Below are 24,692 nucleotides of genomic sequence, written 5' to 3'. Positions count from 1 at the left end.
ACAATATTGGGACATCACGATGGTCTTCAAGATTTTGTAATGTAGCTGGTACTGCTCATAAACAACATACAATGATAATTTTAGTTTCATAACAACTTTAATGTGCTACCCTACACACCAATAAAGAGTTAATTTATTGGTTGAATTAATTAAGTTAATTAAATCAAGAGGATGTTGGAAGGAAAGATACAAAGTGGAAAGAAGCATGTGTGATCTTCATTAACATTCACGTGGGTTTACTGATGAAAATGTGTATGGAGAAGAATGAGGGGAATTTCCCATGTCTGTATACTTGACACCTCTCCCATTTGGTTTGAGGGGAAGGGGGAGACTAACAACTACCCTTTAAACCACTTTTGGCATAAGCAGTCACTGTAAACCAGCTATGTCACGGTTTCCTGTCAACCACTTCTCTTCAGGGAAGCCAGGCTGCAAATAAGCTACACAGGAATGCACAAATGCACATACAGTACACTAACCACTACCACAATAATTGTAGAAAGTGAACTTCTTGAATGACTTCAAAAAAATGCGGAATAAACTATTAAGTGGCAACGCTATGTCTGTAAGCACTGTTCCTCTGTTTCTCATTTGCTCCTCGCTGTCACAGAAACTGTTGAATAATGACTAGCACAGGAAAGGTGACAGGTTGAAACAAATGTGGTTTAGTAGTGGAAGTATTGGTGTTGTTTAAGTTGGAGAAATATGTCCTTCACTGCAGCAATAGGACTTATTTCCTTCTAATGTATAGTACACCAGGATGCATAGTGCTAAACAGACCAAAAAGATTGCACATTAAACAAAATTAGTTCCTTTAGAAATACATAATCAATTAAGTACATTCAAATTTGTAAACTTTTACTTAAAATTTCACAACTCTGAAGATTATATAATCTACATTTTGTGTGTGTGTGTACGCAAGTGTATATAAGTCAATGTGTAGGCTAATAACATTCCCATCTTCAGTGCATACAGCACGAAGTTTGATTTCTTGTTTTGATTCTCAAGACTTGACTAAGCATTGCAAGAGTCACTGAGGAGCTACTTCAATAAGACATAGTGAACAAATTTCAGAAAGCCAACAATGTAGCAGGTACAATGATGTCATTTTAAGAAAACCAATCTGGCAAGCCATAGTCCCATGGGGTTGTTCTGTCAAGGGATTCATGTTAAGTCAGTCCTTCAAGAGGTTAAAAGTCTGGAAAGAAAAAGCTCCATCACTGAGAAGTAATCCTTCATTTCAAAAATTACTTTCACCACATTAAAATGAGCATTTCACCAAATGGACAGAAATAAACAAGACTATATTTCCAGAAGGCAGATATACAAGATGTAGTCAAAAGTAAATAGAGAAAAACAGACTGCTTGGGAATATTTCCGTTTTTGAAATTAAGCAATGAAGGTTCAAATTTCTACTGTTTAATAAGTACAAATGGCATGCAGGGAATAAAGGAGGTGGCACTGCTTAAAAGAATGCTCGAGTTGTACTCACAAGATTGCAGTTTTTGCTGACATCATTGAATCCAATGCTATGTGAAATTTACTTGGAGAACTGTACAGGGAGAGAAGTTCAGACATGTCACAAAATATGTTTGTATTGTCTTACAAAGAGCAATCAAACTCAGTTTTCAGTGATCACAACCTGTTCCAATAATATTTGTGTGTACTTTTCTCTGACAGTGGCACATTTTGGGACATTGCTTTGAAACCAATTTGCAGTTTATCCACCCTTCTGGTCTCTTCAACTTTTTATTTCTTTGTGTCTGTGTCTTTGTGTTATATATCTATCTACCAGGACATTAATCTATACTATCAGTATTGGCTAACATAGGCATATCAATTTATCAGTAAAATTACTGATAATTTTCCCGATCTGATGGTGAATGACATTTCCAACTTTCTGTGTAAAAATTGATGGCACATGCATTGAGAATAAATTATACTTTGTGCAAAAATGATTACATTTATTCTGAAAAGAATCAAGTAAGCCTTTACATAAGATTGTTTCAGACAGGAACTAGCATTTTTAAATTTTGGACTCCATGTAGTCCAAATGCAAGATAGTTTGTTTCAGTTTACATATTTACAGATCTTTAAAACCATAAGGATTGGATTGTTTGGAACTAAACCTACAGTTTAAAAAGGATCTGTACAATGGAAATGTGCCTCCACTGTATTCAGGATCCTGCTTCAATTGAAAATGTAAAAGTAAAAAAGCAAGAGGTGGGGAGGCTCAAAACTTTTTTTTTTTAAAAAAGAATTAAAACTTACTTATCAAACTAAATCCAAATAGTTTCATTTTTATTAATGATAGCAACAAACTTGTATTAATTTACGTACATGTACAGTCACAGATACTTCTAAGTTCTAACAAACACTGACTTTCAATGGTATCATTACAACACAGAAGTGTCCATGACTGTACAAATGCCTCTGTTCATTTTTTGGAAAGAAAATTGTTGTAGTTATAGTTCCAGGATTATCATGCTTTTAGCAAACATTTCTCAGACCAATAGTGCAGTTATTACTTTCCCTCCTAAAAATGTATCTTTAATACTGCAAATTATTGTTGAATTAGAAGCAAATAATAATTATAGATAATGTATTCTGAAAGAGGGGAAACTTTTTTCCTTGGTTGGGAACAAATTTAGGAATATATACTTTGGGAGGGCCAAGGATGTGGGAGAAAGAGGATCCCGATCCCCTCATCTTCATTTCAAACATCTGAAACTGGGCACCTTCCTGATGAGGTCCCCAGGTTCAATACCCCATGGAGGCACATAGTGGTTCAGATTCCACTTAGTTGATCCAGTCCATATTATCTTATCAGTGCACAAAGTGAACAAGCATTTGAAAGGTTTAACCACCATGCCATTGTGAAAATCTTTTATAAATTGGTAGTTGAAATGTTGGTAATTAAGGTTTTTTTTTTTACCTAACTCAAAAGTACATTTCTGGAACTAAATTAATGCTGGTGTCTGCCAGTTATTAATTTATAGAATTTCCTGTATGAAATGAACTGATAATGTTAAGCACTGAAAATTCTCAATGAATGAGGCTTCATAATGCAGAAAACCCGATGTAAATATATTTTCAGCTTTCATGTTACAGGCATGTTACATGTGGGTTGCATGACTTTTGAAAAACACTGTAGTTGTATGCAGCATTCATTGATTTATAGATGGAAACAACAATGTGTACATGTATATTTAAATGCAAAAACAAATATATATTCACTCATGCATGGTAGGTGCTGATATTGAATATAGTTGAATAAGTCATTTAGATGCTTAAACTGGTTTTGCAATAAATTTAAGACTGCTACACCAGTGAAAAACTGGGAAGAAAATAATTTCAAAAGCTTTTGTTTCTCGTAGTTCAATGATTGATTAGCTTGGTTTATTTTACTTTGTTTTTATGCCACTTTTGGCTAACCGTGAAGATAAGGATGTGTGATGATGTGATAAAATCGATGGACACTTGCAAAGAACGCCCATGACTAAGCTGGGATTTGAACGCAAGACCCCTTGTGTCATAGTTCTTTAAAGAAATGTCTGCGTCTTGGGTCTCGCAATAATACACAAGGTATAAGTCTATTTAAGTTGCATGTGTTTCAGACTTCGAAACTTACATCCCCAATTTTTCAGATCTTCAAAATTGAACTAATTTTCTTTATATGCCCTTTGCACATTATATGCCCTAGGCCCCAAGCCAATCTAGAGTTGGCTCTAATCTCAAAATTGCTCCAAGTCTAATGAGACCGTGCAAACATATTGCTATCTTAATCAAAGGAATTAAGATTACACATACCTGTTCTTGGGATGAATCAGTTTCATTCATGGAAGACAAATCATCACAGTCAAATAAATTAGGGTTGGAACATGTGCTTCTAAGTGATGTAGAGTTGTCCATCTCTCCAATAATACTAGAATTTTCATCATCAACCAGTGTAAATATATTAGGTTGGGATTGAGCAAATAAGTGAGCTCGTTGTAGCCTGAAAGAAAAAAATACACCTCCATGAAAAACAAAATTCTGCTTTGTGGCAAAATTAAGTATTATCATCATTGACACAAAGATTGTCCACCAGATTTTTGTTCACTTGGAGTTTTTGTTTTAAGTCCACTTTATGCACAGATAGGCTAATCAGGACTGGGCTTATAGTTTAAAGTGAGATCTGAACCACTAATTCCTCCACTGGGGATCGAACCCAGGATCCCTTAATTATCCACAAGATTTTTCAATAAAATGGTTAACATGTTGAAATGGAAGGTAAAGTTCTATCCATGTGCATAACACTGCAATGAAGGTACATACAGGGTGTGGAAATGGAACTACATACATTCACAATATCAGTCAGGTGTAATGGTATTGTACTTCTATTATTTAACATAACTTTTCTACCCCTTTAGATTAATCACAACACTGATTATCAAGAGATTAAATAAATAAAAGAACTAACACAATAGAACATCCATGCCCTGGTCAGACAGACCCAGAACCCACAGAGGCCAAAATCGTGAGTTGAACATGCAATATTCTCAGTCACAGAATATGCACAGTTAGAAATAACTTGTGATGCACAGAAACTGACTTACCAATTGAATTTGTGGCTTTGCCGATCTGGTAGCCAATCATGAAGTCCAGGGTCCCAGATTTTAACAGTCTATATGTTTTTGCACCAACTTTCTATGCATTTCAAATTTATTTACACACTGAGACATACCCAGGACTTCTTTATTACAAGAACTCTCTGGGAGGCCTGCTACTTTGAACTATGAATTTTTTTAACATAATGGTAAACATGTGCATTTGCCAGAATGCTGCATCATAACTAACTAACTAACTCCCTAGCCTTCTTAAACCCGAAGGTTCATGGCTGCAGCAACACAGGCCTTCCATCTTTCCCATGCTGCATCATACATTATTTAAAATAGTTATGTGTAATATTTGTTTACTTGCCATGAGACCACCATCAACTGTGATGGTAGTCAGCACTCAGTTTTTGATTGTGCAAAAACAAACATTTTCAAGGCTTATAAATTGAAATATATATAATGAAAGGTCTCTTGGGTACAACAGCTCTTGGAGGGTTGTGATGCTCCTTCTTGTCTTTCACATCATTGTCTCAAACATAAGAAAACATGTAGCAGTGCGGAGCGGGAGATAAAAATAGGACCACAAGGGAATAACTTAAAAATAAACATGGTTAGGTTAGGCTGCATGGCTGGGAAAGATAGCCAGCTTGAACTCTGAAGGAGAGGAAGAAGTGTGTGGGAAACATCCATCCCTATACTGAAGCTCTCATGATGATCTACATTTTACGGTTGTTCCTCTCTTGATCATCTGTTGCCAGCATTGTCAAGCAAGTCACCTTCAAAGAATTATAGATGCAGCCATCATATATTCAGTTATGAGGAAAAAGTATCCATCCTCATCTCAATACAAAACTCAGCAAATAAACATTGCTGAAATTAAAATACTGATAAAGTACCAAATATGGATAGAATCATTGGTATGATTTAGAGGATCATATCAGGGTCAAGACCTATCAAGGGCTTTTGGTTTTGGCTTTTCCTCAATCGGTGGCATGATCTTAAGGAGTTGCTGTTGCCCTATTGAGCTTATGGACTGGAAGTGATGAGAAGTAGAGAGTGAAAGACAAAGCAGATAAGTTGTTGACAAACCTCAATTTACAAAATTTGGATGTATGTAAGTAGCATAGACTGTCTCTTCAGCCAAAATAGAAAATTAAAGATGAATCTTTTCATGAACCATGTTAGTTACCTCACAAATTACAGTTCTTTAGAAGATTGTGGCGGGTTTTAACTTTATACAGTTGTGTGCGAGGGAAGGGTTAAGCCTCTTGCAAAGATTAATATCTATTGAACAGCATGTATAAATACTACAATTAATCCAAATGACATTACCAATAGTATATTTACTATGGCTGAGCCAATACCAATTTATCTGTATTGGCAGATACTGGTGGTATCGAAATCGGTGAGTATCAGTTGATTTTCTTTTACTGATACCACCTGATACCAAAAAATTTCAGTGGCTAGAAAAGCCGGCAAAGGCAACAGCTTGTCTGAACATTTGTCTTTTCTAAAAGTTTGTTCACCCTTCCTTGGGAGACCAGCACAGGAAGTTCTGTACATTTTCCTAGAAACACTGGATCATAAACCCCCACCCTCCTGGGATGCAGATGGCAAGATCAAAGGCATGGGTAAGTGAAAACTGAACCCAAACGTGACCATGAAGGCACGTAACTGCTTAGTTAACACTGTGGGAAATAAACCATTCATTGCCAATTCTTGCTTGAAGATCGTGGTCGTAAGATAGTTGGATGTTTTTAACCCGCCGCCACACTAATGCCGGATCAGGTAGTTGCGAAGTTCTTGAAGAAGAGGGATGAAGGTCACTGTGAAATTAGCTTTGTTTTATCTATGTTCAAGCGGGAAGGGGAATCTGCAATTTATACATATTCTCTTCACTTCTGTCTCTCGTGTGACTGCCGGTATTGGCCAATGAGGGTTATTTATTTCTGCCGAAAGCTGGCCCCCGTGGCAGAGTGACTATCACATCATGCTACGATGCCTGGGGTCCTGGGTTCGAATCCCGGACTGGGGGATGGATGTTTGTGAGTGTCCATTCATCAATTTCATAATATCTTCACTCATCCCCATCTTCACAAATTAGCCAAAAGTGGCCCCTCTAAAAGAATTATGTACACCACTACTTACAATAATGTACATAAAATATTTATCAGGAACTTTACTTTTCATCTAATGGACGTACCATCATTACTTTTGTTATTCAATAAATGTTCAATTTTTTATTTCTTTGACATTAATTTCCTTGTCAGGACAGTTGTTTTTACACACATTTTAGCGGTCTTAACTACAGGTAAGCTAGACGATTAATATTTGCGGTTTTATCTCTTGATTTTATAGTGTCTTTTTACTATTTATGTCATAATATTTTTAGTCAAGAAATAAAGAACAAAATAGATATTAACATTGTCTTTGCTCAGTTTCTTAGTCTGTGGTTACATACAACAATACTTTATACACATCGGAGAAATTAAATTAAGTACTAATTAATTCATTTACATATTATCAAAAATCGACCAATAATTATATTAATGTATTAAATAGAAACACTTATTATTATATTTCTGAGACACTTGGCTTGGACTGGCTCCTCAAATTATATATATTTACCTCAATTCTTCTTCTCTCTTTTTCATCTCTTTCAGTTCTTCTTGAATTTTTTCCTCAGCTGTTGTGTATCTTCTGTGCTGTGTACGCATTTGCTCTGGCCTTGTGTCAGACACTGGATTTGGCTGCAATATGAAAATGAAGTCATATTGTAGATACAGTGCTTAAATGGTTTTAGTTAATAGCTGGAATGACAACCACAAATGAATTGGCATGAGCACTACTTCTACCACCACTAATAATAATAATAATACTTATAATAGTAATATAATAATAAATGCATATTAAAATAAATGTTTATTATTATTACCAGTGGTTTTTTTTTCCATGAGAAGCTAGGTTTCAGTGTTCAAGTTATTTTTTATTATTATTTATTAGTGTTTTCATCGTAAGAACCTAAATGTCACTAAATGCTGTAGTATGCTCATAAATGATGGTGCTTCTATGTAGACACACACACACACACACACACACACACACACAAACTCCCTTTGGTTATAATAAAATGTTTATTGTTTTATTCTCGCCTACAAAAATATGCCAGTATGGCATATGATGGTGGTGACCTCCATGGTACGATGCCAGGGGTCAAGGGTTTAAATCTCATTCTGGGCATGGGTGTTCTTTGCGAGTATCCTTTTATCACTTTCATCATATTATTAATCATCCTCGCAATTAGCCAAAAATGGCAAAAAAAGCAGAGTAAAATAAACAAAATCAATCAAACAGCATATCACTGCATACTGCCAAATAAAGAACATCGATTATTATTACTTCTATTGCATCAAAAATAAATATATAAACACAAGATCTACCATTCCGACATTTCAAGAAATTAGGTTTTCATTTACACCTTAGAGAAATTTATTTTTACTAAATTTCCAGACTGGACAGGAGACAAATTTAGCACAAAAAATATTTTCCTCTATCTATTGTTTAAAAGAATTAATATGACAAAGGATAGACTTTTGTATAATGCATTATGAAAATAAAATTGGCGCCCTACGTCGCAGCAGGAACTGAGTTTTGGCAACAAACTGATTTGCTAGAACAGCGAGTGTTCCAGCTCACTTCAAGCCCTGAGTAGATATTAACTTCAAGTAAATAAACAGAGTGCAAGTCCCATACCTTGGCCATGTGGTGTAAGATGTTGTGCTTTGGGCTCTGGCTATGGGATGCATGCAGGTTCGAGTCTCCTGGAGAAAGCGTAACAACTTTTATCCTGAGATTTTGGCCTGTGTATGGGACCAGTGGCCACCCACCAACATGAGGAAATTGGGGAGCTATGAATGAGTAGTGTAACCCGATCATGGAAACCTACAGCGACTGGGAGTTTGTCATGCTGACCACTTTGGATGATCTCCCACCTGGGGTGAGTGAGTGGGTAGGAACAGGTGGGAGTGAGTTTGGATGATCTCCCACCTGGGGTGAGTGAGTGGGTAGGAACAGGTGGGAGTGAGGCCGGAAGTCTGTAGGTAGGCCCAGGCCCTCAATGGGCTGTTGGGCCACTGGTTATTAAACAGAGTTCAATGGTTTTCCACATTTTGAATATACTAACAATGTTGTACTAGTTTTTTAACATTAAAATTTTATACTAGGAATGATTGATTGATTGATTGATTTAGTTTATTTTACTTCGCGTTTTGTGCCTCTTGGCTAATTTGCGAAGATGGGGATGAGTGATGAAATGATGAAATTGATGAATAGACATTCACAAACAACCAAGCCCGACCGGGATTCGAACCCGGGACCCTTGGCGTCGCAGCACGATGTGCTAACCACTCGGCCACAGGGTCGGGCTATACTAGGAATGAAAAGAATGTTCTCATGAACACATTGTTATTGATGTTTTTGCACCTGTATCCACTGTATGAACCTACATTACATTTATAAGAGATTATTGTAACACAAATGCATTAAATTAAATTTTAGTCCTAATCTGTTTTTAAAGTATAACTCAATTTATTACATGTAAAAACTTACCTGTTTATCAGATGGTGTTTGTTCAGGTTTTTTTATTCTTGGTGGTTGTGATGCGACTGGAGTGTTGGCACTGATTGAGGAGCCATTACTGACATTTTGGGTTGGAGAGAAAGTAGAAATGGACATCATCCTACCACGGGAAGCGAGAAAACGTTCCATTAATCCTTTCTGCCCTGGAACCTTTGCAAATCTTCGAGGTGAAGAAACTCCATTTGTGATTGGACTTATAGTTCCAGTAGATGCATTCCAGCCTGTATTTCTAAAAGGTGAGGCAAAATTTTGAGCTTTCGTTGATGGTGATGTTGGAGTGCTTTTATTCATTGGTGATTGTAAAATATTTGCAGAAGCTTTAGGGGATTGCTTACTGTCATTGCTCGTAATGGAAGAATCTGATAAATCAGTTAAACTGGTAGCCTGAAAAACAAACAAAAAATATTAATTCACCGAGTATATCTTATTCCATTACATAATATAAATTTCCAAAATCTTTCTGCACTTAAAAATACCAAAATGGTCATTTAACTATGCACTAAGATTTCAAATCTTTTATTTATATATATATATATATATATATATATATATATATATATATATATATATATAAAATGGATGTATGTGTGTGTTTGTTCCGGCATAACTCAAACGCCTGGAGCGATTTCAACCAAACTTGGTACACGTATGACTTACAATCTGGAAAGAAATACTGTAGGGGTAAAACACCCCTGGCACCCCTAGGGCAGGGGGTAGGAGGGGGGACATGTAAAAATAATAAAAAACGACCGATATTAGTGTGGATTAAATAGTTTTCGGGGTCGCTTAGATGAATAGTGACATTCCGAATGTCGTTCAACTCCAAGTTCATCACCTATCCAGATGGGGCTGAGAGGGGGTGAAAAATAAAATGTCAAAAATGAACTAGATTAGTGTCGAATCCATAGTTTTCGGTTTTCATGATGACCAAACTTTGTACACATATGACTAGACCTCGGATTTTTAGGTTCTAAAAATCCTAAAATAGGTTCTAAAAACCTTAAATTATGCTCGAAAAATTCTGAAATAGGTTGCAAAAAAAATTAATTGGGTACAAAATTCCTGAAAAATACTGATTAGATACAATCGTTAAAAACAAAATTTCACAAGAACCGTAATAACCAAATATTAATTTTCTAAACAAATTTTCATTTCTTTATATAATTTTCAAAATTATCTGCAATACTGCACTTGTGCTGTTAAAAAAAAGTTACTTGTTGATATGAAAAATGAATTACGTATGTATAATTTGCTGCACAATATCAGGGTGGCTACTCACTTGGAATTCCTTGAATTCTGGGAATTACACATGAATTATTGGCACCGGAAATTATTCATGAATTTTGGCAAGACATGAAATAAGGTAGAGTATGATTACTTTCAAAACAAGCCTGCCAGTGACTTAGAGTGTAAGCAAGAGGTTAGCAATTTGTGCTTGCTTGAGATGACGTCATCGGCACGCTTGTTCATTGGACGCTTTCGGAGGTATGACTGGCTCCAAAGCTGCAAATGCCTAACTGCCAGTGATGTTGCGAAAGTAATCGCTCTCTACAAGCGGATGTTTTCTCTATTTCATTTTTTTCTCCGTAGACGTGAAAAATTGCAACTTTTTTTATTCCATATCCCATTAAATTTATACATGTTTATAAATGCCCTGAGGCAAGTTTCTCTCAGTTTAGCTCTTATTCATTCATTTTTTTTTGAGGATGAACAACAAAGCTACACAGAAAATAAAACAACATTTTCTCAATCAGTTTACTTTGTTAGTGTCTTTTACAGAACAATCTATCTAACAAACTGAAGATTATTACCAAATATTATATCTTGAAGTTGATTAGGTAAATTTTTTGTTACATTGGAATCATACAAACCCTTTATATTGTCCATATTTTTGTGTATGGAAGGGAGGGTGAGAGTCGGTAATACGTAAGGTTGGAATAGAGAAAATATCTGCTTGTATCCTTGAATTTTTGGAAAGTTCACCTTGAAAACCAGGAATTATACTTGAATTTTATCATGGTCCTAGTGACCACCGTGAATCCTTTTGCGTTATCCACACTCAAAGTCCACCTTTTGTCTGTGAGGATCATTTCATGTGCTGAAAATTATCTTTCAACAGAAACATAGTCAGTAGTGCTAATTTGAATGCTGAAATATTACTTTGCAAGGCATGAATGCCAAAAGGAACCAAACTGACGTGAAAGTGAGCAAGGCCACACAGATCAGAAGTTTGCACTTGTGACTGTGCAGGCAGTAGAGACGATTGGATGCCAAAACTGAGAATGGGGAGGATGGGGGGAAGGGAAGGACAGTTTACTTTATTTTAGTAGGCAAGGCTTAGCATTAAGAGTCTATAGTGCAGGGGTAAAAAGTAGGGGGGAACTGTCCCCTTTCGCCACCACTGTCTGCAGGTAACAGTGACGTCAGACATTTTTGTTTTGTTTAAAGCTTTGATAAACATCATATACTTGGAGGGAGGGAAATCGACAGAAAACATGTTTCAAACACGCCAGTCATTGAATTATTTCGCAACCACACCTATACTGGATCCGCGCTTAGAAGGAACTGTACGGTAAACAAATGCACGTGTATGAATACAGTGTTGCCAACCAATAACTGCAGAATATAGCGAAAAGCGAATTCTCACAGTGTGTAGTGTTCTACATTATATTGTAGAAATTATTTTTATGACTTAGAAGGAACTGTACTGTAAACAAATGCAAGTGTATGAATACAGTGTTGCCAACCAATAACTGCAGAATATAGCGAAAAGCGAATTCTCACAACTCTGCTTTTTATGGATAATCACTATAATCACAATGTGGACATGACATACCCTATTTGTTGCTAGTTTTCATAGAATAAAGAATACAAATTTTCCTCCTCACTTCCCTCACAAGAAAAGCCATTTTTTGAATGGCCAGTTCTTTCCGAGTGTTACCTTTGTATATCCGTAGGTTTATTAAATATATATATATATATATATGTAGTATAAACATATTCACATAACTAGAGTTGTTTTGCATACATTTTTAGAGTTTTCCAAATTTCACGCAAATTGGACAAAAATTGTAAGAGAATTTGAAAAAAAATCCAATATCGAGGATCCGCGATTTTCTTTTTCTATGCTATCAAAAAATGAAGTCCTGTCTTGCAATGGACGTAGAGAATATATGTGCAGAATTTCGTCTAATTTACTCAAAAATCGTAAGAGGTGTGACGAATCGAAAATTACCAACGAAATGGAACTTCAGCCACTTTATTTCTTCCATTTTTCAATATTTTTAAAATCTAGCATCATATTTAGAAACAGCGACGTAGAGAACGTTCGAATAGGAACATCTGCAACAATACCACAAGGATTAATACTGCTGTTAAAGAAAATAAATAAACAAACGAAAAATAGGTCACTTCCATGTCTATTTTTGAATGAAGTCAAATAAGTATGATACTACTGTGCAAATATCTGAAAGCCATTATTGTCACCAATGCAGGACCAAAAAGTTCAAAACAGCTAATTTTAGCAGAAGAATAGGCGGATTGGCAACACTTCTCGTTGAGCCTGCTTGAACAACCGACCCTGCCACGTGCAACAAAATATAGTCCACTTTCTAACTTGCAAGAATAGAACATTCCTTCAACACAATTGTAATTATCGTACTCTAGAATTATCATAACCAATATTTAGTATGTAAATGAACTCCAGGTTGGCATAAATACACAAGACGTGACAATTTTTACTCTGGGTACAACACGCATGCGTAAAGGCTGGGCAGGCGGGAGGGAATTTCAATTTGTGCGAGATGGATGTTTGCTTTGGCTACATTAAACACTGCAGCGGGAAACCGTTGAAAAGCGCAGAGAAACAAATTGTATTGAATGTGTTCGCAAAGTTTTGCGAGAAATATCCAACTATGGTTACCCAGGACGTGATGAAATTGACATCTGAGTTTACTGGTGTCTCTGTTAAGAGTGTAAAATCTGCGCGCAGCGAGGTTCTAAATGAGGGCATTTTAACAACACCAGGGAAAAAGCGTCAACGTCTAAAGTCTGTGTCACAAGTTCAGTGCGATGAGTTTGCGAGGATCCGTCTTAAGGTTCATCACTTTTTGGAGAGGAACGAAGCGCCAACAATAAATAAAGTGTTGGTGAGTGTGAATAGTGATCCGGATCTGCCGAACCTTAAGAAAACAAGTTTCCACACACTTCTGAAAGAAATCAGCTTCGAGTTTGTGCAACGCAACAGAATAAATATTATTGTTAACCGAGAAGACATATTGTTGTGGTGCCGGAACTACCTGAGGAAAATACGCGAATACAGGCAGGAGGGGCGAAAGTTGTATTTCCTTGATGAAACGTGGGTGAATGAAGGTCATACTGTTTCTAAGGTGTGGGTAGATTCTGCCATAAAATCTAAAAAAACAGGCTTTCCTCTCAGGATTAACCACAGGGCTAAGAAACCCGACCGGCAAAGGCAGACGCCTTATTGTATTGCATATTGGAGAAAGAAGAGGAACGCTTCTGGGAATCAGATTACATGTGCGACACGGTTGTTGACCGACTTATCAATCCAGCTGATAGCAGTAGCGGCGGCACCAACAGTGAAGGGGAGGAATCTATGTAAGGAATCGAATTTCTATCTGACTCTGCTTAGGCAAGTAAAACACTTTTATATCTTCAAATTAAATTCTTAAGTACAGAAGTTCAGCTTATCTTGTGAATAGTTATAGTTTTCCATTTTATTTAATCTCTCGTAACTTGTAACATTGCTTTCGCGCCAACTTTCTCTCACACGTGGTGGAAGCAGCAGAAGCTTTACGATCATCCAATCGCTGAAGCCTGGCGGAGTAATACTTTTGCCCTTGTGTTTACAGTGCAGTCCCTTCTAAGCGCGGAAAAGGTATAGTAAATACCTCTGAGAGATATAAAAATCCTGTAAAACCTAAAAATATATATATATAAACATAAAAAAGGTTTAATTTAGGCACGTAAACCTAAAATACGTACTAACAAGCAAAATAGGTTATTTTAGGCACTATAAAACTTAGTTGTTTCATTTTTTTATGAAACGCCGATATAACTTGTTATTTCTTATTTACCTGCAAAGGAAAAATAGGTTAAAAACCTAAAATCCGAGGTCTACATATGACTTACAATTGGTGACATTCACGATGACCAAACTTAGTACACATATGACTTACAATCTGGAAAGAAATACTGTGCAGGTAAGACACCCCTGGTACCCCTAGGGGTGGAGGTGGGAAGGGGGTGACATGTAAAAATAATCGAAGACGACCAATATTAGTGTGGAATCCATAGTTGTCGGGGTCCCTACGATGAATAGTGACACTCCCAATGCCATTCAACTCCAAGACACCCATAGGGGAGGGGGTGGGAAGGGGGTGACATGTAAAACAACTGATATTAGTGTGGAATCCACAGTTTTCAGGGTCACTAAGATGAATAGTGACACTCCCAATGCCATTCAACTCCAAAACACCCCTGGCACCCCTAGGGGTGGGGGTGGGGACATGTAAAACGACCGATATTAGTGTGGAATACATACATACATACATACATACATACATACACACACACACACACACACACACACACACACACACACACACACACACACACACACACACACACACACACACACAAATATATACTTTATATACACTAGGGTGACAGAATAAAATAGACACCTGCTGACAGAGAATCGTCACCACAATGGTGCTTCTAACTGATGATGTTTTCCATTCCAAGTTCAAACAAACATCAGGAAGGAAGGATGTGAGACTGTCAACCATGCCACATGTGACAGGTGCCAAGGATATTAGCATCTTTACACGAGGGCACATCATTGGTCAATGGGACCGTGGCGCACCTCAATGAGAGATTAATACGTCTTTGGCCATACCATTGCCAACAGTGACAGGGTGATTGTACAATTTAAAAAGGACAGAAAGACAAGTGTATATCACAAACCCGACCGACCAGGGCCATCGGCATGTGTCAGACAAGCGATAGTGACACACGTCCTCAGAAATCCAGGGATCAGTGTGACCGACGTTGCGCAAGCGGCACAACTTGCGAAAAGAACAATTCAGCGTTATCTCCATAAGCAAGGGCTTTATGAACGAGTGGCAAAAAAGAAACCACTGCTCACAAAATTTAAAAAAAAAACATGCTGCAAGTGGGCCAAGTACATGACATTGCACGGTGACAACTTTTGGCGAACTGTCATCTTCTCTGATGAAATCCGGTATTGCCAATTCAGTGCTAGCGGGAGGATTTGGGTGTGGAGGCATGCCTCGAGCCAGCTGGATGACAGATTTGTCAAACAGAGGGTGAAATAGGTGTCATCAGTGTGATTGTGTGGGGGGACAATTTTGCATGGTGGACGTACGCCAATCATATTTTGTGATGGACATATCAATGCAGCAAAATACACTGCCTCTTACACGATGGACTGCTTCTAGTGTTTCACAACATTCTGGATAAAACACTATGTTTTTATGGAAGATGGGGCCCCATGCCACAGAGACAAAAAAAAACAACAGCTGTTTGGAAATGTCAGCAAGGGATCCATATCTTGCCTTGGCCTGGCCAATCGCCAGATTTGAATCCAACTGAGAATGTGTGGCACATTATGCAACAAATCATGGACAAGCGGTCCCAGAAGCCCTGCAACGAACATGAGTTAATGGAACATGTGTCTGAGGAATGGGGACGTGTACCACAAGGCGCCATTGACTGTTTGATTGAAATCATGCCATGTCGGTTACAGGCGTTGGTGGCTCACAAAGGCGGACAAACCAAGTATTAAGATTCCACATTCACAGCAACCACCTGTGTATTTGCTTTGCCAATAAATGTTGGTGTTCCGTATCATGGGTGTCTATTTTATTGTCACCCTAGTGTGTATATATAAAGTGTGTGTGTGAGATAGCGAAAGGGGTGAAAGAGAGAGAGAGTATACCTTCTTGCGCATGTTTAACATTATCAAAACTGTGCAGGCTACAGTTTCGGAACCTCTGGGACTGAGAGGTGCAACCTCGGTTGTACATTTGTGGACTGTCTGGACTTTTTCATAGAAGCACATATTTTAGCCAAGGCCTCCACATATCATCAGCTGAATACTGTTTTGTCGTATCTCCACCTTTCATTGGAAATTAGTATATGACATTATCATGTTCCATACATGTTAATGCATTATGTTTTGAAGTGATGCATCTGGCTGTCAAGTGGTGTGAATTATCAACAATAATAAAATATTTGTGCAAATTGTGTAGTGTATTCAAAATACATGTAAATCCAACTTCAATCAGCTCTCCTGAAGAGTCCATGCAGATATGACAAAATAGTATTTAGTGGGCGACATGTATAAATCCAGGGTTTGAAATTTGTATTTGACATTTGGACAACATGATTAAAAGGGAATATATATGCTGCATTACAAAACATTATTCTCAGTATTGATTAATGATGTCAGTCGTAAAATAATGTAGTGCTTTAGTTTAAGTTTTGGCTGTGGGCCGAGATAGGGCATGAACAACTTTGGACAACTCTTATAACACAGATTAGTACTTGTTATGCAATATAAATATAATTGTCTACATGCTAAAGATATGTGCATAAATAAGCAAGATGTTACAGGACGAAAATGCCGGCATCTGCACCATGTCGCATGCTATCTCGGCCCAGAGTCAAAATGAATGCACTGTACTTAGTCTTGGTGTTCTATCATGTTTAAAGCACATGCATATTTTTACAATATTGCTTTATTAGAAAAACTATTGTATTAGGCCTATGATTCACTGTATTCCATACAAATTGTACTCAATCTACTGCACAGTAATGTAAATTGCCCAATTGAACATCAGATATATAAATAATGAAAAATTTGTATTTTTAAACTAGCGACAATGGTACTTGATTCACTGACCATGCATCACCCAGATAAAATCTATTTCGCAGGCCCTGGCCCTCAAAGGGCTGTTGCACCAAAATACCTTGAGAGCACTAAACTGTAACTTTGGATTGGATTTGTATTGCATTACTGTGAAGCTTTATTTTTCACTGCATTTACTCTCATTTGCTTAGCCAATACATTCAAGTGACCCAACAATAATAAATTTAAAATTTAAAAAAATAATAAACTTTTACCTTAAAATCTCCATCACTTGAATTCTGGGGGTTTCCAATTTCTCGAAGTTCTTTTTCTCTTTCCGTAGCCTGCTGAATCTCCTGCTGAATACGGTTAGTGGCTATACGATGTTGCACATCTCTTGTATTATTTTGAAGAACAGGAGGGCTGCTTACTACATGATGAACCTACAGTTAAAAGTAATTTAATTTTACTATTTGACTATTTCAGCTAACAGAATGAATGATATTTCATTAACTTACATAATTCTGCACATACTGTAGCTACTATTGCTCAACCATGCAGGGGGAAAAAAGGAAGTAAGAAGGGTCAGAGAAAAGGAGTTATGAAACTATAGATAAATGAACAATTAAATATTTAATTCTCTTGAATATTGGTCCACAACTAGTATTTTAAGTCATTGAACATGGTAGGAAAGTAAATTGAAACAGAAGAAGTATATGAAGCAGTGAAAAGAGTAAGAAATGGAAAGGCAGGAGGATTAGACTAAATAGATCCAGAATATATAAAATATGGAGGAAATACACTCTGGAAGGCAATGACTAAACTCTATCAGAAGATCTGGAAAGAAGAGAAATTAGCAGTAGAATGGGAAAATAACATTATATTATATATATAACTGTATAAGACTTAACCAACTGTGAAAACTATCGTGAAATATGTCTATCCATCGTTGCACTTAGAGTGTACTCAAGAATATTGGAAGTAAGGTAAGGAAAGAGTTAGAAAAGGATATGGAAGAAGAACAGGCTGCCTTTCGTTCTAGAAGACAAACACAAGATCACGTATATTTCATCTGAACAATACGTGATAAATATTTAGGAAAAAGGAAAAAAGTTGAACTTAGCATTTTTGGATCTAAAGGCTGCTTTTGACTCTGTACATGGAGAAGAAATATGGACAATAGGGAAATAGCTTGAGCCCACTACTCTTTATAGTATTTATTGATGAAGTTCTAAAGATATGCAAAGAAGAACAGCAAGGAAAAAGTGGGTAATTGGAATATAAGACCGATACATTGCCAAGCATTAGTACATGCAGATGACATAATACAGATAACAAGCTACAGGAAGTAGTTACAGAATTGGTAGAAGTGCTAAAGGCTAAAGGAATGACGGTAAATGCAAATAAGAGCAAAGTGATGCAAATAGGAAGAATGGAAGAGATAATAGAAAGAAAGAATACACATAATATGCGATGGAATAGAACTGGAGCAGACAGAAAGATACGAGTATCTGGGAACATTCATAAACCAGACAGGAAGAATACAAGAGGAAGTGATTAATGTAGTAAGGAAATCTAACAATGCTACCAACTAAGCAAGCCAGACCATTTTCGAAAACAGGGAAATATATACCAAAACTAAACTACAAGTGTATAAGTCAGTAGTGAAACCACATTTACTATACAGAAGTGAAAATTGGCCAGTAAGAGGAAAAGAAGTTAGACAAATAACGACAGTAGAGATGAAATGCTTTTTTAGAATAGTTGGTAAAACAAGGAGAGATAAAGTACGTAATGAAAGAATCAGAGAATAATTAAATCAGAAGCCAACAGAAGAGAAACTGACACAAGGACAACTAAAATGGTTTGGACATGTGGTAAGAATGGACGAAGATAGAAAAGAAGAGGGAAGGTAAACAAGAGTTAGACCCCGGAAGACATTCGAAAAAGAAATAGAAAAGAAAGGAAAAGGAATGAGAGAAATGAAGAGGATGGCAAAGGAATGGGAGAGATGGATGAAGTGGATAAAGGCAACTCTGACGCTATGAGGCAAAAGGGGAAAGAGGAAGAAGAACACGGTATGACAATTTTTATCCCATCATGAAATTGAGCATATGTACTCGAAGTGTGACTCTAATATTTTATACCAACTATAATGTGTATTTATCTGCTGCTAAAAAAAAGTTTTCCTTACGTACCCCAAAGCAAAAAGTTTAATTCGCACACTGGATGAAAGTACCTAACATTTTATGTAGGAAACATTAGGAATAAATGAATCCCCATGCTAATTTTTAACTCCCCGAAATAAAATACAAGAAAAGACGAGTATGTGATCGTTCCTTCTTTCAGTTTCCCCTATGACTACTACCTATTTCCCTACCTGCCCAGGAAACGAAAGCTGATTTACGGCCTTGTCTCCTGCATGATGGTGCACCACCCCAGTTGCTCCTCCGAGTGATCCAAGTATGAAGTACTATCTCTATACTTTCACTCACCTCTTGTTTATTGACTGGTGGCTGGGAATTAACAGCAGAAAGTCCTTTCTCACGTCGAAGCTCCTCTTCCCTTTCTCTGGCAAGTCTTATTTCACGCTCGATGGGAGTTTCTTTTTGCGTCCTGAAAAAGAAATTGCACGTTGGAACAATTAGTCTTCCTAAACTACTTCTCTAGCTGAAAACCTTGATTTCTAGAGCAGCGTCGCACCCCCTCCCCCCCAATCTTCATCGCATAGGAAACACTAACGCTACGACCCGGAACACAATGTGGAGATTATCAAATTTTCAGTTTCACACACAAAAAAGTTGGTGATGGTGGTGGCGGGGGCAAAAATATCCCATTTTTCCTAAGCTAGACATCTAAACAACTATCAGCAGAGGGTTTCCGGAGTGTTGGGATTCTGCCTAGATGCAGCTAACCCAATAAAAGTAGAATACTAAAAATTTATAGAACCGTGAATGACTCCGTACAGTCACCATTAGGGATGGACGATATCGGATATTAGGTATCGCGATATATCGTCACAGACGATACGATATTTTTTCCGTATCGTGATATCGGCGATATATATCGTCCCCACGATACATATCGTGCCGGCGATATGTATCGTTCTCTTTTCCGTGCTGCATTTCCCGTCAAAAACAGAAGAGTATTTCATGTAATAAGAAGTTCGGTTCGTCACATTCGGATGAAAAAAACAACGTTGTAAGATCTGTACTTCGTACATACGTTAGCAGGCGAAAAAAAAATGGAAACGCAATAATTAGTATGTAAATATATTGTACAAAAATTAATGGTGATGTTGCAAAATCAAAGTAGTCTTGTGATCATTTTCCATTACAACCAAAATAATTTTCGAAAAATGTTCTTTCCATTGTCACAATATTATTTCATATAATTGCAAAATTTGTTGATTTGTGGCCTGGAATTCGTCGTTCAGCCTATAACTCTGGCCTACTCTTACGGCCGGCGGCTTTAAGAACCTTTTCTCGAGCAGGCCTCATTTCCAGGAAGCTATCAACTAGGGGAAAGCCCAGCCACCTAACAACCTGTTGGGTGAGGTGAGTCAAGAACCTTTTCCTCAGTGGCGACTCGTGAAATTTTTTGGGTGTAGGAAGTAATGGTAAACAGACCGAGGAAGGTTTTCTAAAATGCGTTCAATTACACAGTAACATGTATCGCCTGTATCTTGGATTAGCAATTGGATTTGTAATGTTAGCTGCAGGCCCTCCCTGGCTGTCATGTGTGGATTAAGAACAGCTTTGCCAATACCTCCTGATAAAGTTTTTTTTTTTATTATTTTGCTATTTTGGGTGGCCGCGGTGGCTCAGTCGGTAACGCGTCTGACTACCATGCTAAAGGTCCCGGGTTCGATCCCCGGCCGGTTCAAATCCGGGAACTTTTCTAACGGTGAAAGCGGCCCCGGCGCCCACCCAGCGTCGAATAACATGGGTACCTGGGGGAAACCCTGGGGGGTAAAGGCGGTCAGGGGCGTGATGCTGATCACATCACCTCCACTCACGACCGGATCAAGAAAGTGTGGGGCGTTACCCCCACACCCCCTATATGCCTTCATGGCGTGGTGCTATGCACAGGGGAGCACTTTACCTTTTTTTTTTTTTACTTTTGCTATTTTGGAAATGTGAACTGGCATAATCCAGCATCATCTCAAAAACGGGCGTCCCTGGGAAACAGAAAAATTTAATTCTAATGAAGATATTTCGAGGAAATATTTATTTTTAAGAAAATCTCCAGATCTTGTTTGTACTTCTCTAGCGGAATTGTTTCAAACAAAAGGAAGTATGCCGACCAAAGGACAAGCTTTTACAAACCCTGATCCATCCTCTTGTTTTCATCTCTTCTTTATCCTCCCCGATTTAACAAGGGAGGAACATTTCATAAAAGGAAATCGGTAGAAAGTTGGAGGTCACAAATAAAACAACCAGGAACCTTTCGAAAGTCGACCACTTATCGCACTCTGCCACCAAGACATACGTTTCCATTTCCTTCATTCCATCATATACACGGCATAATGTAAAAACCACGTTATAATTTTGAAAGAAACTGAACGTTACTGAATCAAACAGCGCAAGTTGTGTAAGAAAGGATGCAAGAAACGTATTCTTGACCTTAACACCAAGAAATCGTGGAAACTGACATTAGACTCTTGAAACAGGATAACGCTTTGAGAAATGCTCAGTATTAGATAAACATGCAAGAATGAGCTTAGATGCTCATTAGAAGATTGTTATGTTGTTAAAAACAAAGCAGCAGGCCAAGTTTACATCTGACAAAAAAATTCTGGTAACATTAGGCTTGTATAAATAAAAATTGACTCGAGAGAAACAAGTACGCATATTATGAACAAGTGAAAAGCTTGTATTGATAGGGATATACATTTTCTGGCTCCAATATAGCATTTTGTGTAATTTAGTAAATTCATAAACAACACGCACGCAAGGGCATACTGTTAGAAATATTCTAATTTTCTGAATCAAACACATCAAGACCAATATTTTTTATCCTAATAAAGAGCTCAAAAAGGAAAGAAAAAAAGCTTAACGACCTATCCTTTCAGGACGGCTGTAGCTTAAGTATCCTTGCATTAATCGCTACTCGACCTACATCACTAATGTAGGCTACACCATCGTGGGACGAATAATCGAAAGTAGAGAAAACGAATGTATTGATATTTCGTGAGAGTTTCTTAGCAGCAACGAGCACATATGGAGAGTTTACCAATATTGACATCCTCCTGTTCGAATTTTGAGCGTCATCAATTAGTGTCAGACTCCGAGGTCTAGTAGTTTGCGTAACGGGCTCCGTGACCGATGTCCTGCGTTCGAATTCCAGATGAGGAAATGAATATTATTCCCAGTCATCACGGTCAACTTAATGGAGTGAACATGCAAAGTAAAATTGGCAAAGAAAAACCACGCAAGCAGTTTGCGTTGAAACATGAAGTTTAAAGTTGGAACAATTTTAAATCCTACAAGAAGTGTTGAGTTTGTTTTTAAGTCCACTGTATGCACAGAAAGGCTAATCGGGACTGCACCCAAAGTTTAAAATGGGATCCGAAAGACTATGTGCCTCCATCGAGTATCGAACCCGACCACATGATTACAATTACCACTACACCATCGGGATATCATACAATGATAACTACTTTACACTCGACTTTTGATAAATTTTAGAATCGCATGTTGTATTCTCAATGACACAATTTATTTATCGGTGCAATTTGGAAAGGTAAGAGAGGGGAGGGGGGTAGTTGCCTCCATCTAAGTTGTGATTAAAATAGATACTAACAAACCCGCAGTAAAATATTTTATTTTTGAAAAAAAATCATAGTGAATTGTTTAAATTGTGGAAAAAGTATTTTTGCTTCCTTCCCTCAATGCTGAAGTCATGCCAGTAACAGATAGGGGGGCGGACTCATCGAGCGCCGAAAGATGGGGGGAGCCAAAAGGTCGTTGAGCATTCTCTAATATTTAATTTTGATTAATTAACTTGAATAACTAACCTACCTGTCCACCACGGTATGAGCTCACCCTCTAATAATCCCTTCCCCCAGTACTAGTTAATCTTTGTTTTTGCAAAATTCGATTCAACCATCATCTTCCCCTTACTTTTCTCATGTGCACTAGCATGGCACCAGTATACTTAACTTACAACAGGTCTTCTTCCCCCGAGAAAATCTGAGCCAGTGTGGAGGGGTGGAGTGAAAACTCACTTCAGTCATGGTCATACCTAGGGTTGGGATTTTGATGACCTTAAAATTGCCAAAAATGACCTTTAAAAATTGCATTTATGACCTAATACATGCAAGAAAATGCCCTATAAACTTAGAAAAATGACCTAAAAATTCTTAAAGATTTGTAGAACAAGTTCATAAACTACCAAGAGAAATTCAAATTATAAATTAACGTTACAGTATCTATCACATGTTGATTGCGTATGGTAGTACAAGTAAAGAAGTTCACTTTTTGTCATCTTTTACACTTTAAGTACTGAGTTTCAGTACACAACGAAAATCATTATGCAAATTTTAAGAAGTGAAGGATTGTCGGTTGCCTGACAAGAGAGCCTTGTACGTACACATGCACGTGAGAACTGAGCTGAAGGCAATGAGACAAGAGTCGGGAACCTCTCTTCTTCAAAGGGTTACAGTTGCATGTAAAATGTAGAAAAATGCATAAGATGACTTTTAAAAGTCTGATAAATGACACAAACTGTTTAAAAGGTTTAAAAAATAACCTTTACTCCAAAAATGGTCAAAAAATGAATAAAAATGCCCTAAAGGCATCCAAATTTATTCACTTACGTGTAAAACACGTTCCTAACTACTTATTCTGCCTTGCCCCCCCCCCCCCCCAGAAAGATGCACTTGCATCAAAATCCTAGCCCTAGTCATGACGCTGCATTATTGGTAGCCCGCTTGGTGAAGACTTACCGTAGAAACACGATACTCATTTACACGGCCAAAAGCAATTATGCAAGAGCTGTTAAGTTCTCACAAACGCAGTTCTTCTCTTCCACATTGGGTTGTGGTAACCCCGGCAAGAAAAATATATATATATATGGCTATGAAGTGAAATTAGCGTGGATACATTTATGGCTATGTGCAAGAAGTTGATGGTGCTTCGGTGTTTCTTTACATCGCCCTGCGACGTGCAGCTGCAAGACAAGCTGCCTGAAGAGCCACGAGTCTCTAGTGTACTGCAGTGCACCTGGAACATCTCGGTCTTAGAACGTGACCAGAACAATCATTAACGAGAAGAATTTTCGCCAAACTTTTTTTCAGATGGCGCGAGATGTTAATTTTCTATTTCAGGAATTTACGTCGCTAGAGTGCCAGGAATCCTGAGTGTGCCATGCATATCTATTTGATCAAACACCTATTCCTTCAGGGGTGTAAGAGATAACTTTTCTGCAGACACCCAAATTTCAACCTCACTTCCACGTTGTACAGTCACGGACACTGCCGGCTTGTAATGAATACATTGACTTTCAATGGTACAAGCCGGCAGTGTCCGTGACTGTACACCCTGAACTGCATTTTT

At 37.6% G+C, this 24,692-nt stretch overlaps 1 protein-coding gene across 3 annotated transcripts in view; it reads right to left on the bottom strand.

Annotated features, from left to right (window-relative positions):
* The window catches only part of mdu (mitotic spindle positioning protein meduse), a 109,904-nt gene that overhangs the window by 3,873 nt on the left and 81,339 nt on the right, over positions 1-24,692 (bottom strand). For 2 of the 3 annotated variants that reach the window (XM_083117290.1, XM_083117291.1), the window contains exons 4-8: positions 19,629-19,749; positions 17,409-17,576; positions 9,207-9,620; positions 7,227-7,348; positions 3,811-3,997 (exon numbers count right to left, since the gene is read on the bottom strand). In XM_083117290.1, coding sequence (XP_082973416.1) covers positions 3,811-3,997; positions 7,227-7,348; positions 9,207-9,620; positions 17,409-17,576; positions 19,629-19,749 — 1,012 coding nt within the window. Of the gene's footprint in view, positions 1-1,492; positions 1,553-3,810; positions 3,998-7,226; positions 7,349-9,206; positions 9,621-17,408; positions 17,577-19,628; positions 19,750-24,692 lie in introns of all 3 variants that reach the window. The other variant, XM_083117292.1, reaches the window with a different exon arrangement.

This window comes from Lepisma saccharinum, chromosome 2, assembly GCF_977018435.1.
Source record: "Lepisma saccharinum chromosome 2, izLepSacc3.1, whole genome shotgun sequence".
NCBI classification, from domain to species: Eukaryota; Metazoa; Arthropoda; class Insecta; order Zygentoma; family Lepismatidae; genus Lepisma; species Lepisma saccharinum.
The sequence above is the reverse complement of the archived record's forward strand: the minus strand, read 5'-3'. Positions and strand labels throughout refer to the sequence as shown.